This window comes from Onychostoma macrolepis, chromosome 02 (genome assembly GCF_012432095.1).
Source record: "Onychostoma macrolepis isolate SWU-2019 chromosome 02, ASM1243209v1, whole genome shotgun sequence".
Classification (NCBI taxonomy): domain Eukaryota; kingdom Metazoa; phylum Chordata; class Actinopteri; order Cypriniformes; family Cyprinidae; genus Onychostoma; species Onychostoma macrolepis.
Genome location: NC_081156.1, coordinates 1043288 through 1062171, shown reverse-complemented (window position 1 = coordinate 1062171; position 18884 = coordinate 1043288). Strand labels below are relative to the sequence as shown.

Here is an 18884-nt window from a genome sequence, read left to right as displayed (position 1 = left end):
ACTGGACTTCAAGCAACATGGATTCTGTACTTCTCCACTGTTCCTCCAGACTCTGGCACCCTGATTTCCAAATGAAATGCAAAATTTAATGCGTCTCGGTTCAGCGCATGAGGCCTTACGACGAATACAGGCAATTCACCCCCGATCCAGAAGGGGGCGCCCACAGTAATGCAGCGCTGTTTGATAACCGTCAGCGCCAGCAGAAGAACAGCGAATGCCATGAGTTGCGCACTTGAAAACAAAGCCCCCTAGACAGTGACCATGTGCTGATTCTGAACATGTCTCTCACATAGACTGACAAGGGAGTATACTTTAAAGGCTTGTGCACTCAACTGTTTGCAAAATGGAGCTTTGTGCTCGAGTATCCTACCTCTCTCATAATATTTCCATATTTGCGATGTAACGTATCTGAATGCTAAACTATTATTTATTATGTAAATGATAGGCTTTGTACTTCAGTCGCGTTCCAACAGTGACACATAGGCGCGCACGCGCTGATGTTTGGCTCACTATTTTATTTTGATAAAGTACCAACTGCGCTGTCAAGTTAGCAATGCTGGAACTGATGTGTTGTGTGTGTGTGTGTGTGTGTGCGCTCAGGCGCGATCACTTCAACTGTTTCCTTATACCAGCAGAATCAACTTTAAACACTTATTGTCTTATTAATAATCACTGTATAAAGGTCTGCTTTTATTTGTGTACACTCACAATGAAAACAAAACAGATTTCATATATATATATATATATATATATATATATAACATGTAATAATATTTAGTATTTTCACATCTAGATGGAAAAAAATGTAATTTGCATTACTGTCTGTTCAAAATAAATGAAAAGAAACTGAGCATAGTAGATTTTTTCCCCCCCTGTTGTACCGAAATCGTATCGAACCGTGAACCGAGGTACGTACCGAACCGTGACATTTGTGTACCGTGCCGCTCCTAATATATATATATATATATATATATATGCATGTATGTATGTATGTATGTATGGCTAGCGCTTCCCAATCCATCATGCTGTCTCATCAGGAAAATCAGACTTGTATATGTGATTCAATTTGTCAGGCATCTGCCAATATTCAATGGCATCCTTTTACCTCTGTGGCAGGTAAATATGCCCTTGTCCTGCATGCGGAAATTGTGGTCCTATTGGTGAAGGAAGCAATAGAGACGGCCTCTCCAGCTGAAATGAAAAAGGGGTTTTGCAACCCTTATTTCATCGTACCGAAGAAAGGTGGTGAGTTACGATCAATCATAGACCTGCGGGATATGAATAGGGCCCTGCACAGGTTTCAAGAAGCACATTTTGAGTTAGGCATACCAGTAAAAGGTCCTCCCCTTCGGGCTGTCCCTGTTGACTTGTGAGTCCAGAGATGGGCAAGGCACTGCAGCATGCATTGTGTGGCTATCACACCAGTCTGCCTTTGTAGGTTCAGCCTTTGGACTGGGGTGGTGCTATGGTTACTAGGCCCATTAGGCCCACTCGGTACAAATCATGGTCCGGTGAGAGGGGTGTTTGTGTCGGTCCCCCTCTCTGAGGGCCTGTGCAAAGGTTTCGGCCAGTGAGCCTACTTGCACAGGCGTTGTTCAAGGTCCTGTTAGTTGCACTGTATTGGCCCATGGTTTTCTGAGGTCATGCTCCTTCCAAGAGCCCCTCCCTGGCGAATCCCCCTGAGGAAGGCAATTCTTTCTCAGGGACAGGTGAAATTTTGGCACTAAGATGAACACTCAGGTTAGATCCCCCTCTATGAGCCAGGCCTATGATTTGAAGTAAAGTCTCCGTCAGCGAAATGTGCCTTGAGTTTGGTCTGGCATACTGTCATGTAATCGTAAGACCCCAGTCAGGCTACGTGCCCAAAGTGATGAACTTGCAGGCACTGTCTCAAGACACAGCAGAGCCAGCCATATCATTGCTATGTCCTGTACATGTTTCCTTATTTACTTGGACCACACAAGTTTTAGAGACTTTGTTTTAAAGAACAGCTCTTTGTATGTTTTGGGGGACAGCAGAAGGGGAAGGTTGTCTCCAAATAGAGGTTGGTCCAGTGTATTGTGGATGCTAATGCCTTGATATATCAAGCACAGGGAATGTGCCATGCCATTTTGGAGTTCCAGCACACGCCACAGTAAATGTTTAATCCTACTGGGCTTTAGCCACTGGCATCTCTCTAATAGAAATCTCCATAGTGGCAAGCTATGTTACACCTCGCAAGGTTTTACAATCTCCAGGTTGAGACAGTTTCATTCCGTGTGTTGTCAGGCAAAAGCAGGTAATCTGCGGGCAACTGGTCGGGTGATCCACTTGCACAAATCACCTTTCCCCTCCCTGAGGTGGTAACGTGCAATTTTCATTTATGTGAGTTCCCCTGGACTGGCGAATACTGCATGTGTCTTACCCTTCAGCACCATTCAGCAGTCAAATTCGGTTGAGTAATTCAATGCCAGGCCCAGTAATCATGAAAAATGCCCTTTACTGGGCAAGGGGATCCATATGTAGCGATTCCATGATGGTAATTCCATATGATATATTGTCCATGATATGGTTTCCCTAATGTTAAACCTGTGTCTTTCCCTGGGCAGAGCTCCGTGTCTGCTGCCAGTCGCTGCATTGCAATAGTTCCATTTCAGATAGGACCTACCGCAGGGACTTCTTTTTACATGTCGTACTTCCCGAAGGGTATGTCCATGTGATGTATTCTTTACATATAAACCTCCCTTTGTGCAACTTTGTGCAGGATGTGGTCTTCATAGTGTTTTTCCCCCATCTTTTCCCCCAAGAGTACTTACTCAGTGCTCTGGTCTGCAGACCAATGTGGATTTTTTCCCCCAGTTTTTTTTAAGGAAGAACAGAAAAGATCAGAAGTCCAGCTGAAGCAACCTATTCCCATTGTAAGCACTTTATTTTCAGTTCCCATGTGGTATGAAGGAATATACGGCTTACGTGGGGTGCTGGTCAGGTTGCGAGGCTGTGAGGGTACTTATACCTTCTACACACTGCATGATATTAGTAATCCTATAAGATTATTTTATATCACACTGTGCGACATGGATCTATTCACCTTGTGTATGACGCTCATGTAGACTGTATGATGATGACACCTACTGACATATTGACTCTACCTATTGACAGTGCACGTTATATACAGTATATATATATATATATAACCCCGTTATCAAGCTTCTGAAGTTTGTGGACGACTATACAGTCATCGGCCTCATCAAGGACTTACAGACAGGAGGTTGAGCAGCTGGCTGTCAGGTGCAGTCACAACCACCTGGAGCTGAACATGCTCAAAACAGTGGAGATGATAGTAGACTTAAGGAGGAACCCCCCTGCACTCCCCCCACTCACCATCATGGGCAGCACTAGGAATGTGCCCGAAGCTGAATACCTTATTCGGAAAGGCACGGATAATGGCTTCAAAATTAATAAAGGCATTTATCCGAATAACAGAAAAAATATTCGGCAGACACAATCACATGTTTGCTGGAACAGCACTACATTAGTGAGGTCTGCGGTTGTTAAGATTTGTGCATTAATAATGACTAGTACTGTTTTGATGGCGTTTGACACAGTTTCGTACAGATAATATTATGCTGATCAATGTGTTTGTCTAAAGAATGTGGTCTCCTCAGCAATAAATTATCCGCGCGCTCCTTTTTTGATTGCTGCCTGTCAGTGCCGGCGAAGCAGTGTTGCCACATATTGCTACAAAAAACAAACACAACCAATCTCTTGAAAAATGCACCAAAATAAGTTTAAATCTTGTATTTTGCAAATAGGATACAGAATCTCTAATCTCAACCTTCATCTTCCCACTTTATTAATGCCCTAATTACTTTATTAACGCTGTTACATTAAGTATTAAAACAAGTCCAGCGACGCTTATAATAACTAGATCTGGCAACATGGAGGAGTGGAGTGGAGGCTGCACTTGCGCCAAGCTCTTTCACTCCTGCGTTTCACAGCTGCTGCGAGTCAGCCACATGAATTTATTCAGCGACATGATTTTAAATAATTTTTCATATGTTTTCAAATTTTATTTTGAACATGAAACATTTACGGAGGTCTGGACCTCATAGCTGGCTATGGGCCTAAAGTGAATGAGTGTAAACTTTAGCCTATATGAATGAAATGAGCGCAAATCAATAGCCGCATTAGGGTCTATGCGCGTCTCTCAGAAATCAGTCTGGAGTTATATCAACTCGACAAAAATATCCTAAAAACGGTCCTAACTTCAAACCTTTTCGAAATCCAACTGTAAAAATGCATTATATTATGCATTATATTAGCCCTTTTCGTGAATGGCATTACATTTAATTAAACAAGACGAAGAAAAGCGATGTTTGATTAAGGCTTTTGGAAGGTCCAAATGATTTGTTGCGCTCTGTTGATAAAAAACTCGTAAATGATCACAGACTCCCGCAACACATGATCTAAGTTACTTAAAGTTCAAGCGAGCTTTATTGTCATTCTGCTATGAGTAGGCTACTGAACACTTTCTTTCCATTTCTATTTTTTTTTCTACTAGTGCTCTTATTTAAGATTGTGTATGCTTGTCTCTTGTCAAATTTGTACACAAAGTTTCACTGGAAAAATAAGAATAAAGTTATTTTTCTTTTTTGATAAAGTTTTAAATAGAAGATATTTACAAAGTTATAATTTTAATAAAACAGAATACTTTTTTTAGTTATACAAGGAATATTTGTTAAATGAAAACTACGAATCGAACAGATTTGCATTTAAAATGGTATTTTCATGTAATTTGACGAACTTCCGGTTTAAGCCACGCCCACTTCAGGATCTATCCCAATACAGATACAAATAATTTTGAGATTGTCACAGCTACAGATACAAATAATGGCTCCGATGCACACCCCTAGACAGCACTGTGGCTGCAGTAGAATCATTCAGATTCCTGGAAACCACCATCTCTCAGGACCTTAAGTGGGACAATCACATTGGCTCTGTTGTGAAAAAGACCCAGCAGAGGCTGTATTTCCTCCGCCAGTTAAGGAAGTTCAACCTGCCACAGGAGCTGCTGAAACAGTTCTACTCTGCCATCATCGAGTCTGTCCTGTGTTCATCTGTAACTGTTTGGTCTGGTTCAGCTACCAAAACAGACATCAGACTACAATGGACAGTCAGGACTGCTGAGAGGATTATCGGTGCCCCTCTACCCAACCTCCAAGATTTTTATATCTCCAGAGTGAGGAAAAGGGCTAAGAAAGTCACTCTGGACCCCTCACACCCAGCTCACTCTCTCTTTGAACTTTTGCCCTCTGGCCGGCGCTACAGATCACTGAGCACCAAAACAGCCAGACACAAGAATAGTTTTTTTTTTTCCCCCCAGGCCATATCCCACCTGAACATTACATAACACACCCCAGTACTGTACATCTGTAAATAACTCATCAAACCTTCATCTGCACATAGGACACATGCACATTCACAGTTCTGTCTATGGACATTTTTCTTTTCTGTATATTTTTATTTTTTATTACTATTGTTATTTATAATTTATTGTCTATTCTCTTCATTATTAGTGTTTTTATTAACTTAATTATATGTTGTCTATATTTGTACTTTCTGTACTGGAAGCTCCTAACACCAAAACAAATTCCTTGTGTGTGTAAACACATTTGACAATAAAGCTCTTTCTGATTCTGATTCTGATCACCTTGCCTACTTAGCTTCTAATCCTAATAGTCATCTGTCAGTCTGTTCTACAGACAGAGATCAGTAAACTGCAGTTAATAATTCAGCATGCAAAAAAGTAAAATTGTCCCTCTCCATTGTTACAATCTGAATTATTCCCACTACAAGCAAACTGAAGTTCAAAATTAACTTTAGCAGCTTCTCTGTATTGATCCCATGATGAATTATCAAAATGATACATTACTTCCAGCTTGAATTTACTGACCTTTTAAACCCTACTGATGTTGAAGAGGAAAGGAATACATTTCCAAATCAACGTTCTATTGAAGCTGACAGCAGATGAAGAGAGGGAATTTTATTGTATGGGAATACAGTATATTGAATGTTGGTGCAGTTCCTGACTCTACAGAGCACCCTTATCTAAATTTATTTAAACATAAAAACATAAAAACAAGTTGTCACCCAAGTAAGATTTAAACCAAGGTCATTTAAATTAAAACTATGTGGCAAATAAGAGATGGTCAAAATTATAGCTAGATGGAAAATTAACATATAAACAAGTCCTACAAGAGCAAATTTCAGTGTCTGAATGTTCAAAAAAAGTCCAAATATGAAGGTGGCATTTGATAATTCATGTTTTGTGGAGGCATCATAGATCACATATGATTACAAACTGTCTGCTTCAGCAGTCAATAAGATTAGAATCTGATGATGTGGTACAGTCCATTCCTGTTCTCTTACATCAAAATGATTCAAATTGGTTGTCATCAGATGGCAGCATTTAAGAAACCATTTTGTGAAACAGATGTACACAAAATGAGCAGCAAATAAACTTGCATATTTTCAAACCCCTCTAGGTTATTTGAAAATGTTTGCCATGGATTAATCATTAGTGACAACGTAATTGGGCTATAGTCATTAATCATAGTTTTTTTTTTAACAAGTCAGAATGCAGTAACTATGACAATGTCTCCTTTCAAACAGGTTGTGTAGAGTCGTCCGCCGCGTCTCAAAGAACGAAACGCAGACTTGGAGTTTTGATGCCAAAAGAATAGATTTTATTCAACAGGAATAAAACCGAAGCCTGTCTGCAGAGAAGCTTCCTGAATGTCTTTCGGCTCTGGTATTTATACATGATTTTAAGGCGGGTTCCTATACATTAAGCCATATATATACAATTCTACATTTCACTTGCGTATGTAATTCTATCTCTCCCTTGGGAGAGGTCCTTCTAGACTTTGTTATGGTAAGGGAAAAAAGCCCCCTCCTCATTTCTTCCAGATGTGTCTGCCACGTAGGCATTCCTAACACAGAGGTCTTAGAATATAATGGGATATTAAATAGATACATTATTGGCAAAATTCACCTGGATTATGTTTGATTAATTCAGTTTTGTAACAATAAAAATCTTCTTCATTCCTCCCTTTGAGACTTTACTAAGTCTCACAATTGCTTATGTCTACCCAGAGTGCTATTTCATAATTCAGTCCTTTCCGTTAACACTATCTAGTGACTAAATAAGTCACATAGCCTTACCATCAACGACTAAATGATGCAGCAGCACTCTGGAGGAGAATCAGAACCAAACGTCTCTCTCCACCCTTGACTAAGAGAGAGTAAAAGATTCTGTCTCCTTACCTCCTTTATCATAAAATACATTGTTATAAGCATGAGCGTGCATTTGGTTCAGCGCTTGCCTGTGGTTGTCACAGTTATGTATATCAAAAACATAAAAACACATTCTAAATATAATACATTGAATATTCCAAGAAATAATAGTTTGGATCCGTTGATCTTCAGCCCAGATACTTTGCGCATCGTAGAGGGCCATCCATGGGCAGAGGTTAGGCTAACACTTACACCCAGGATTTGGCTCATCCTTACATCTCTTTTTCATAGTCATCAGAGTTGCTGGAACTATCATCCAAAGTTTGCTCATTTAAGATCAGTTTGTTCAGCAATCCTTCATAATACTCAGCCAAGTTCCTTTCAGTGATTATTCGTTGATTATTTGGGACTCTTATCATTTCCATTTGTTTAACAGTAGCATTGACGACCAATGTTCTTAGTATAGGTAATACACAACAAAATAATAAACCTCCTATTAATATGGCAACTCCTAAAAACATTCCTAGTTTAGCAAACCAAGCTCCCCAAGCTGCTAATTTTAAATCAAACCAATCCCACATTTTACCATCTGTCGCAGCATTAGTTTTAAGTTCAACCCTTAAGTTTTTCAATTTGGTCATTACTTCAGTGAATGCTCCTTCTGGAGCAGTATTATTTGGTATAAAAGTACAGCATTGATCCCCAAACATAACACAGACTCCTCCCTTTTCAGCTAACAAATAGTCTAAAGCTATTCTGTTTTGCCATATCATTCGGCTTGTTGCATCCAATTGCTCTCCTAATATTGACAAGGCTTCATCAGTGTAATTAATAAATCTTTGCTGATTGTAATATATATAATTGATCCATTCTGTATTTTTATTTTGCGCAATCCAAATGAATATTGATTCAAATCCTGATTTAACTTAATCTCTTGCTTTAAACTCATAAGGTATACCTCTTGGTTGACCAATTGAATCTGTATAAACTGCAGGGTCTTTTTCATAGGCTCTTCTCTATCTAGATTTCTCTTCTTTTGTTTCTCCTTCTTCTAAAGAGATGTGACTCATTTTATGTGTCAACATAACCCTAGTGCATAATCCTGACCATTTTTCTGGTAACGTTGTCAAAAGGCCATATTCTAATCCACACATCCACCATATGTCTGCCAATGCAATATCAATGTCATCAAATATAGGTGGCAGGCCTTCTTTTATCACTAAATAGTCAACTGTACATCGTGGTATTTGCCATATTTTGCTACATTTCCCTTTAAATCTTCCTACGTCAACATTTCCCTTTTTCTCATAACATTCAAATTCCTGATTTGCCATTAATTGTATTTTTCCTTGTGGCTTTTGTATTTTTGTTTCTTGTACTATAGGCCATTTACGGGTACGTTCACACTGCAATTCAGTAGCTTCTCTGTAGATTGTTGTAGAAACTGGCACCAATATGAGCAAAATGCCATGTTTTGGGTACAGTTTCTAAAGACATTTATCGCTCTGCCTCTTTCTATAAAACATTTACCTCCCATTTTTAATACATCTAACCCCATTGCATTAGACAGTCCTGGACATGTCTTAAACCATTAATCATGAAATATTTTGCAACTAGAACTGTGTATAGGTATCGGTACAATATATAAAATTGGTCTTGCTTCAAAGCAAACTATGCAGTTTTCCCATTCCTCTTTTTCTGCTGTGTAATTTACCCATTTATACCAATTATTGTCTTCTGCTTTTTCCATAATATATCTGAATTGCTTTTAAAAGTAATGTTATAATTGTCATCTACAATGTGTCTATTTTGTCTAGATATTTTTTTCCTCCTCAACTGGTGCTTGTTCCTTTTGGATTAAGTTAAAGTTACTGCTAGATTCATTTGAGGGCTGAAAAGTCAATTCTTGGGAAGTCTGGTTGCTGTTGGTTATCGTTTGTGTTTGCAATTGAAGAGAAGTCTGGTTGCTTTCTATTGGTTGAGCTTGTAGTTGCATTTGAAGGGAAGTCTGGTTGCTTTCTATGGGTTGAGCTTGGAGTTGCATTATTAGATACATTAAGCATAAGAGGATCTTCAGACACATTGTCAGATTCGTTCTCTTCCCTCTCCTGTTCCTCTGACAGGAAGACTGGAGCTCCTTGTGAAACCTTTTCTGTGCTATCGTTTGTTTGCACTTCATCCTGTGTTTCAGGTTCCTCCTTGTCACTCTCTGCTGCACGGTCTGCCTGTCTGTTTTCCTCCCTTTCTGTCTTTTTCTTGGGAACTCTCGTGCAGTGGTTTAGATGATACCAAGTTGTGCTTCCCTCCACTTGGATTGCTGTTGGAGTTGCTCTCACCACTGTGTACGGTCCCTCTCTTCTCGGCTCATTCCATTTTCTCCGGAAACACCCTCAGATATACTTGGTCACCCGGAACAACTGGACACGTTGTCTCCGTTTCCTCTCTGGGCTCTTTTCTTTTTTCCTGTAAATAGATAGCTTTATGTATGGCAGTTAGTTTCTTCATATATGAACGAAGTTCCATTTGTAACTGCTCTAGTGGCGGTCCTTTGTAGGGACCTCTACAATGTGGCGCCGGCATGGCCCGACCCGTAAGCATTTCATGCGGTGTTAAGTGCGTGGTTCGGTTAGTTTGCATGCGATAGCTCATTAGTGCTAGAGGTAATGCATCAACCCAATTAAGTTTAGTACTTTCACATATTTTGTTTATTTTGGCCTTGATAATTCCATTCATTTTCTCTACCTGTCCTTGACTTTGAGGATGGTAAATGTAACCTAGTCTTTATTTTATTCTTAATTGTTGCAACACTTGTTTTACAGTTTTTTGTATGAATGCCAAACCATTGTCTGAACTTATTTCTGATGGTATCCCAAATCTAGGAATTACTTCTCTTGTTAGACATTTTATTACTGTCCCTGCTCCCAGATCTGCTGACGGTACTGCCTCCACCCATTTGCTAAATCTGTCAACAATCACCAGCATGTAACTTTTACCTTGTACTCGCTTTATCATGTCCACGTAGTCCATGACCAGATGTTTAAAAGGCCCTTCCGGTACAGGTATATGCCCTATTGGTGTCGTTATCCCTTTTCTCACATTGTACTTTGCACAAACTTCACATGTAGACAAGAATTAATCTACTGTTGCATACAAATAAGGAGACCAATATCCTTGCTTTTTAATTTTTCTTACCACTTCCCCCCTTGCGCAATGGTCAAAACCATGCGCATCTGCGATAAGAATATTCAAAAGTGAAACTGGCGCAACTATGTGTCCTTCATGCGTGCGCCAGATCTCTTGTGAGTCTTTTTTGGCCCCCCTTTGGTGCCACATTGATTGTTCGTAGGGGCCTGCTTGTTGCTGAATTCGAATTATATCATCTAATTGAGGTTGAGGTTCTATAAGTACTACTGGTGCTAATACTGCTATTTGACATCCTGAAGCCTTTTTAGCCTGTAAATCTGCTGCATTGTTTCCTTTAATGACATAATCATTTCCTTTTTTATGCGCTTGACATTTGATTATTGCTAATCTTTTTGGTAGCATCATAGCAGAAATTAATTGTCCTATTTGTTCACCGTGTTGGATGGGAGTCCCATCACTTTTTTTGAAACATCTTTGTTTCCACACTGCACCAAATAGGTGACATACACCGTGAGCATATGCTGAATCAGTGAAAATGTTAGCAGTTTGTCCTTGTGCTAACTGACATGCAGCTGTAAGAGCTTTTAATTCAGCTAATTGAGCAGAACATGGTTGTACACAATGCTGTGATATTACTGGTACAAATTATTTTTTGTCTCTCTTCACTACTGAATATCCAGTATGATTTCCTTCATGGTCTCTAAAGCTAGAACCATCTACAAAGTAAGTGACTTCTGCTTCAGAAATGGGCGTCGATTCAAGATCTGGGCGTAATCTGGTAAATGCCAATGATTCATTCACACAATCATGGGGTTTTCCTTCAAAAGACAAAGGGATCAAGTCAGCCGGATTGACTGTATGACATCGTTTAATAGTTACATCTGGATATGTAAGTAATGAGAAGTAGGTCAAAATTCGAGCCTGCGTTAGAACAAATTTTCCTTGCTCTAATAATTCCACAGTTTTGTGATGGGTGTAAATAGTTACTGGGTACCCCATAGTTATTGTGGATGCTTTTTCATAAGCATAATATACTGCTGCCATGCCCTGTTGGTAACATGGCGGATATCCCTGTGCTACGTTATCCAGCTTTGTGCTGTAATAAGCTATAGGCTGCTTTTTCCTCCCACTACAAATTTCCTGCATCAGTACAGCTGATGCATAACCATCAGCTCTATTAGCCACATACAGATGAAACATTTTATTATAATTTGCTGTTCCTAAAGCAGGTGCCTGTTGTAATTCTTTTTTCATCGTTTCAAATGCTAGTATTGCATCTGTGTTCCATATTAATGAGTTGCAAAACAGGTATCTTCTCTCCTCTGCTAATGGCACGCTGACGTAGGCGGAGCAGAGATCAATTACGGTAAAGTATTTGGCATCAGGAGGGACATTTGTTAGTAACATGTGTGGGTTTGGCACGTCAGCTGGCAAATCTTCAACTATTTCATTGATTGCTCGTAAATCATGAACAAGACGCCATCGGTTTTTGTCTGCTTTTAGTATAGGCATAATTGGAGTGTTACAGTAACTAGATGTTTCTATTAAAACTCCTGCCTTCACTAAACCTTCAATATTGTCTTTTATGCCTGCTTCTGCCTCTGGTCTCAAAGGATGTTGTGATTTTCTGGGAAGACGTGCGTCTGGTTTGAGCTGAACTCTCACTGGATTAGCTGATTTTATTAATCTTACATCTGTATCATGTTGTGACCACAATTCAGTTGGTACCTGACTCTTCATTTCCCTAAACAATTCATTTTCAGTATTGTCTAGTAATTCAGATGTTGTGGTCATCTGTGTTAAATTTTGTTTGCTGGTTACTACTTCCTGAGGAATTCCCAGCAAACTGGTTGCACACAAAATTTTGATGTAATTTTTGTCAGCTGAATGAAAAATCAACGGATGTTCTGTTGATTCCCATTTGCTTTTTCCTGCTTCTTTCATCATTGGTCCTAAATCCTTTGTTTCCCAGTTTTTTTCCTACATATATTGCAATATGTGGGACAGAATCAGTTACATTGAACCATTTTTCTACAAATTCACTGTTTGGAATATTTAAAGCTGCTCCTTGGTTACCTATTATGATATAGTCGGAGACTGTCTCAACTTTTACCTTTTGTTTCTTCCTGACATTTTTGTTCTATTTTTCATCTCTGTCTGGATCATAGATCATTGTACAATGAAATTCTGATTTTGTTAACCGTGCTTCAGGAATCTGTGCTTCAATAAACTTTCCCCACTTGTTTATTGTCTGTCTCACATCTTGTTCTATCTGTCCTATCCAATAGACATTTGCTTTTGGCTCTGCAACCACCATTTGTGTTTCTGTTCCTATTGCGTCGATAAATATTCCTTCTGAAGAACACCAAATTTGTAACCCCAATTTGCATAATGCATCCCTTCCTAACAAGTTGATAGGAGTTTGATTTGATACAAGAATGGGCATTGTTATACTTTTGATTTTTGTTTGTAGTCATCGGAATTAATTGCATTTGCCCCAAGAATCCTACTGTCTTTGTGAATTTTCCAGACAAGGGGAGATGTGAAGCATATTTTGAATTTAAACAAGTAAAAATTGCTTCTGTGTCTAACATCATGGGTGTGTCTTTACCTTCTATTTTAATTTGCATGATAGGCTCTTGATCGGCTTTAGTTGTTAACATTGGTAGCTGGTTCTCCCCTGTAGAATTCTCTGATTTGGACCTCTCCACGGATTAACAGGGCCTTCTCCTGCACCTCGATTGGACTGCTGCCAACTCTCCCCCCTTCCACCCCGAGGGTACTGTTGGTATGAAAAGGTGGGACAATTATATCGGATGTGCCGGGCTGTTCACACGCCCAACAAATGCCACGAGGACCAGTATAAGGCCTGCCTCTTCCTCTCTGTCCTCTCTGCATTGGTCTTTTTCTCCATCCCATTGGAGCTGGCTGTTGAGGATAAACATTAATTATGGGTACAGGAAGCTGGTGTGTGTTCGGAGGGACGCCCCAGCCAACAAGGCATTACAATAATCGATCCGAGTAAACACAAAAGTGTTAATCAACCTCTCAGCAACAGGAAAAGACAGCATTGGACGTAGTCTGGCAATATTTCTAAGATGAAAAAAGATGTTTTAACAGTGCTTTGAACATGAGGTTCAAAAGTTAAATTGAGTCGAAAATAACCCCCAAATTCTTTAGTTTTGTTTTAAACTCCATAATTGAACCATCAACGGACAAAGTAATCGACCCAGCTTTACGTAATTGGTGAGGTGAACCAATGAGCATAACCTCAGTTTTTCACTGTTAAGACAAAGAAAATTTTGTGACATCCATTCTTTTATCCTAGAAATACAAGTGGAAAGAAAATCAACAGACACAAAATCGTTAGGTTTAGTGTGCATATAAATCTGAGTATCATCTGCATAAAGGTGAAATTTTAGACCAAGAGATCTCAAAAGCTGACCAAGTGTAAAAATATAGATGTTAAAAGCAAGGGCCCAAAATTGATCCCTGAGGAACTCCAGATTGCACAACACCAATTTTAGACCTAAATCCACCCATGGCAACAAATTGCTACGATCAGAGAGGTAGGACTTAAACCAATTAAGTGCAATACCAGAGACCCCAAAGACAGTTTCTAAACGAGTAATTAAAACCGAATGATCTACAGTGTCAAAAGCGGCACTGAGATCAAGCAGGATCAAGATCGAAAGATAACCAGAATCTGCAGCAATTAACAAATCATTAGTAACCTTGACCAGTGCTGTTTCAGTACTATAAAATTTATGGAAGCCAGATTGTAAAGGTTCAAAAGATTGTTTTCAGTCAAATGAGAAATTAACTGAGAAGCAACCACTCGCTCCAGAATTTTAGCAAGAAAAGGAAGATTAGATATTGGACGAAAATGTAAAAGGTTTACACAGTCAATATTGTCTTCTTTGGTACTGGGGTAACTGCAGCAATTTTAAAACTTGGCGGGACAACCCCAGTACACAAAGAGTCATTATAATGCTCAAAACAACAGGACACAAGGAAGCAAAACATGACTGAAACAGACTAGTAGGTATGGGGTCAAGCAAAGAAGTGACTGGCTTCATTTGAGAAACCTCCTTTTGAAGAGAATATGAATCAAGTGTACAAAATTTGAAAAACAGTACCGGAATACGAAACCGAAGAGGGCGACAATAAAATAGAGGCACAAATACCCTTGCGTACATTATCAATCTTGGTAGCAAGAGAGTCAAGAAACTTATTACAAAGATGAGTTGAAGCAGTAACATGTAAAGAACTATTACACTTCAGCAATCTGTTAATACAGTTAAACAGTTGTCTCGGGTTTCTCTGGTTGTCATCAATCATCTTAGAAAAATAATCCGATCTAACTGTAATTGGAGTGTTACAGTAACTAGATGTTTCTATTAAAACTCCTGCCTTCACTAAACCTTCAATATTGTCTTTATGCCTGCTTCTGCCTCTGGTCTCAAAGGATGTTGTGTTTTTCTGGGAAGACGTGCGTCTGGTTTGAGCTGAACTCTCACTGGATTAGCTGATTTTATTAATCTTACATCTGTATCATGTTGTGACCACAATTCAGTTGGTACCTGACTCTTCATTTCCCTAAACAATTCATTTTCAGTATTGTCTAGTAATTCAGATGTTGTGGTCATCTGTGTTAAATTTTGTTTGCTGGTTACTACTTCCTGAGGAATTCCCAGCAAACTGGTTGCACACAAAATTTTGATGTAATTTTTGTCAGCTGAATGAAAAATCAACGGATGTTCTGTTGATTCCCATTTGCTTTTTCCTGCTTCTTTCATCATTGGTCCTAAATCCTTTGTTTCCCAGTTTTTTTCCTACATATATTGCAATATGTGGGACAGAATCAGTTACATTGAACCATTTTTCTACAAATTCACTGTTTGGAATATTTAAAGCTGCTCCTTGGTTACCTATTATGATATAGTCGGAGACTGTCTCAACTTTTTACCTTTTGTTTCTTCCTGACATTTTTGTTCTATTTTTTTCATCTCTGTCTGGATCATAGATCATTGTACAATGAAATTCTGATTTTGTTAACCGTGCTTCAGGAATCTGTGCTTCAATAAACTTTCCCCACTTGTTTATTGTCTGTCTCACATCTTGTTCTATCTGTCCTATCCAATAGACATTTGCTTTTGGCTCTGCAACCACCATTTGTGTTTCTGTTCCTATTGCGTCGATAAATATTCCTTCTGAAGAACACCAAATTTGTAACCCCAATTTGCATAATGCATCCCTTCCTAACAAGTTGATAGGAGTTTGATTTGATACAAGAATGGGCATTGTTATACTTTGATTTTTTGTTTGTAGTCATCGGAATTAATTGCATTTGCCCCAAGAATCCTACTGTCTTTGTGAATTTTCCAGACAAGGGGAGATGTGAAGCATATTTTGAATTTAAACAAGTAAAAATTGCTTCTGTGTCTAACATCATGGGTGTGTCTTTACCTTCTATTTTAATTTGCATGATAGGCTCTTGATCGGCTTTAGTTGTTAACATTGGTAGCTGGTTCTCCCCTGTAGAATTCTCTGATTTGGACCTCTCCACGGATTAACAGGGCCTTCTCCTGCACCTCGATTGGACTGCTGCCAACTCTCCCCCCTTCCACCCCGAGGGTACTGTTGGTATGAAAAGGTGGGACAATTATATCAGATGTGCCGGGCTGTTCACACGCCCAACAAATGCCACGAGGACCAGTATAAGGCCTGCCTCTTCCTCTCTGTCCTCTCTGCATTGGTCTTTTTCTCCATCCCATTGGAGCTGGCTGTTGAGGATAAACATTAATTATGGGTACAGGAAGCTGGTGTGTGTTCGGAGGGACTGCTGTAGAGGGGCTTGGCTGAACAGTTGGTTGTGGAATGCTTACTGGAAACATAACTGTCATTTGTTCCTCTCCTTCTTTCATTATCGGAGCGAACAGCATATGAGAGAACAGCATTTCTTTTTTGCATGTTTCTCTGTCTGCCTCCTTCAAAATCTTCCTGGCCTGTTTTATACTCTTTAAAGTGTTTTCCCCTTCTCTTTTAAACATAGCCAACACTTCTTGTTCTTTCTCTCTTTTAGTTTCTCTTTTTTTCTGTCTTTTTACTGATACATTTAGTTTTGTAATTTTTTTATCAGAGTTTCCATTTCCTCACACAATGTCACATCAAAAGTCCCTTCCTTTGGCCATTTTGTCATTTTATTCTTTGTTCTCTTTTGCCATTTGTCTGAGATTTTGTTTATCATGTCTTTACACAGAGGATATTTTAATCCTAATATCTCTACCGGAGTAGCTGCCATATTTTCTCTTCCAATCTTTTAGTTTTATTTGTCCTACCTTATTTATTTTATATAAAAATGTTGCCACTACTTTTCAATTAATTTTATTATTTATTTAATGACTTACTTCTTTTAACCTAGTTTTTTATTCTATTTGATGCATGTACACTTTCTATATGAATTTTTCACTTTATTTTATGATCACACAGTATGCATAAAATCTTTAACAATAATTCTTTATTTATTTTTCAATTATCTATCGTCTCTTCTGCTTTATTTAGTGCGCACTTATTATTTTTAATGCACTTAATCACTCCTTCTCCACAGCACTGCACTCAGAAAATGTTCTCTCTCTTTTGCTCTCTCTCACACAGACACCCAATCCAGATGTGTTATAAGATCTTATAACACATCTGGATTCAATCTTTATTGACCCTATTTTCCTAAAAAACATTCACACTGCTAAGTCCCTTCATTCAGTCAGGGCTCATTGATTCACACTGTATCCCCTAATTTATAGGGCTCATTCTTTCATACTGCACCCCTTTAATTTTTATAGGGTTTATTCTTTCATTCACTCCTCTTGGATGTGACAAGAGCTGCGGCCGTTCTTCACTTAGAGAAAGCACGCTTCTCTCCTCCAACCCAATCGGAATTTATTTGTTTTCTCATTCACTCTCAGTCTTTCACACCGACATGCATTCGGACACGGACACAGTTTCAAACATTCATCAAAACAAAACAAAACAAAACAAATCTTTTCTCTCGAGTCACCTGCTCCAAAACGCTGGTTCTCTCACTGTAACCCCTCCTTTCTCTCTCTCTCAGTAAAAGAACAAGGTTCTGCCAGGAATTTTTTGCCTACCCATTCCAGATCCCTGTAGTCTTACAACTTTTTTAATTTAATCAGGGCGGTATCCGTAGGTCTTGCGCGCTCACTCTTATTACATCTGCTTCACGTTTATTTTTGTCCCTTCAGGCCCAGTCTAAATAAACACAGACCATTGCTAGCAATGTATTTTTGCCTACACCATCCAATTTCAGTTCATGTTACTTATCAAGGCCATAAACAGTAAACCAGATAATGCATGCTGTTATTTCTTCTGGAATAAAACTCCCTTTTTTGTTCTTTTCTTTCAATTTTGAATTTTGGAAGAGCAAAATTTAAGTGACCTTACCACTAAGAACAGATTTGGCAAACAACACAAAATTATATAAGCAAAAATGCTTACCTGATTAAAAAAGGTGGCCACCTTTCATGTGTTGCTCATCAAAATCTGCTCAAAGCGGCCGTCCACTTTGTCGCTCTTTTCTAAGTCCCATGTGGGGTGCCAAATGTAGAGTCGTCCGCCGCGGCTCAAAGAACGAAACGCAGACTTGGAGTTTTGATGCCAAAAGAATAGATTTTATTCAACAGGAATAAAACCAAAGCCTGTCTGCAGAGAAGCTTCCTGAATGTCTTTCGGCTCTGGTATTTATACATGATTTTAAGGTGGGTTCCTATACATTAAGCCATATGTATACAATTCTACATTTCACTTGCATATGTAATTCTATCTCTCCCTTGGGAGAGGTCCTTCTAGACTTTGTTATGGTAAGGGGAAAAAGCCCCCTCCTCATTTCTTCCAGATGTGTCTGCCATGTAGGCATTCCTAACACAGAGGCCTTAGAATATAATGGGAGATTAAATAGATACATTATTGACAAAATTCACCTGGATTATGTTTGATTAATTCAGTTTTGTAACAATAAAACTCTTCTTCAGTTGATGAAATATTCAGACAGAACAGATTGTGCAGTTGTGCAGGCTCTTTAGACTTCTGCCTCTTCTCATGGTGCTATTCTGAGATTTGTGTCCACATCAATTATTCTCACCCCTCTTATCTAGAACCTACCATTCCTAAAACCAATGTGAGGTTTATCAGAACAGCCTTCCTTAGCACATAAAGATTTTTGTTGATATTCACTGTCAGACAGATTTAGTTAGATATAGTCAATTAGTACTGTAGGTCTAATTTAGATTTGACTCACCAACAAAATTACCACTCTAAAAGTTGTATCTTCATTTCTAAATGTTTTATTGTATTGTTTTGTTATTGGTGTTATATAGTGTAAATTCAAATGTTATTTATAAACTGTTAAAAGACAGCGTGAAATCAAAATTTAGGTTTTACTGCTTTTG

The 18884-nt window shown here is 38.8% G+C and overlaps 1 protein-coding gene across 7 annotated transcripts in view; it reads left to right on the top strand.

The window, feature by feature from the left end:
- fgf12a (fibroblast growth factor 12a) overlaps positions 1–18884 on the top strand; it is a 197591-nt gene that overhangs the window by 48635 nt on the left and 130072 nt on the right. The window contains exon 1 of one of the 7 annotated variants that reach the window (XM_058749791.1): positions 6716–6790. The exons of 5 other annotated variants lie outside the window; for them this stretch is intronic. In XM_058749791.1, the coding sequence (XP_058605774.1) occupies positions 6775–6790 (16 nt within the window). In that variant the 5' untranslated portion in view covers positions 6716–6774. Of the gene's footprint in view, positions 1–6715; positions 6791–18051; positions 18174–18884 lie in introns of those variants that run through there. One more of the 7 variants, XM_058749801.1, reaches the window with a different exon arrangement.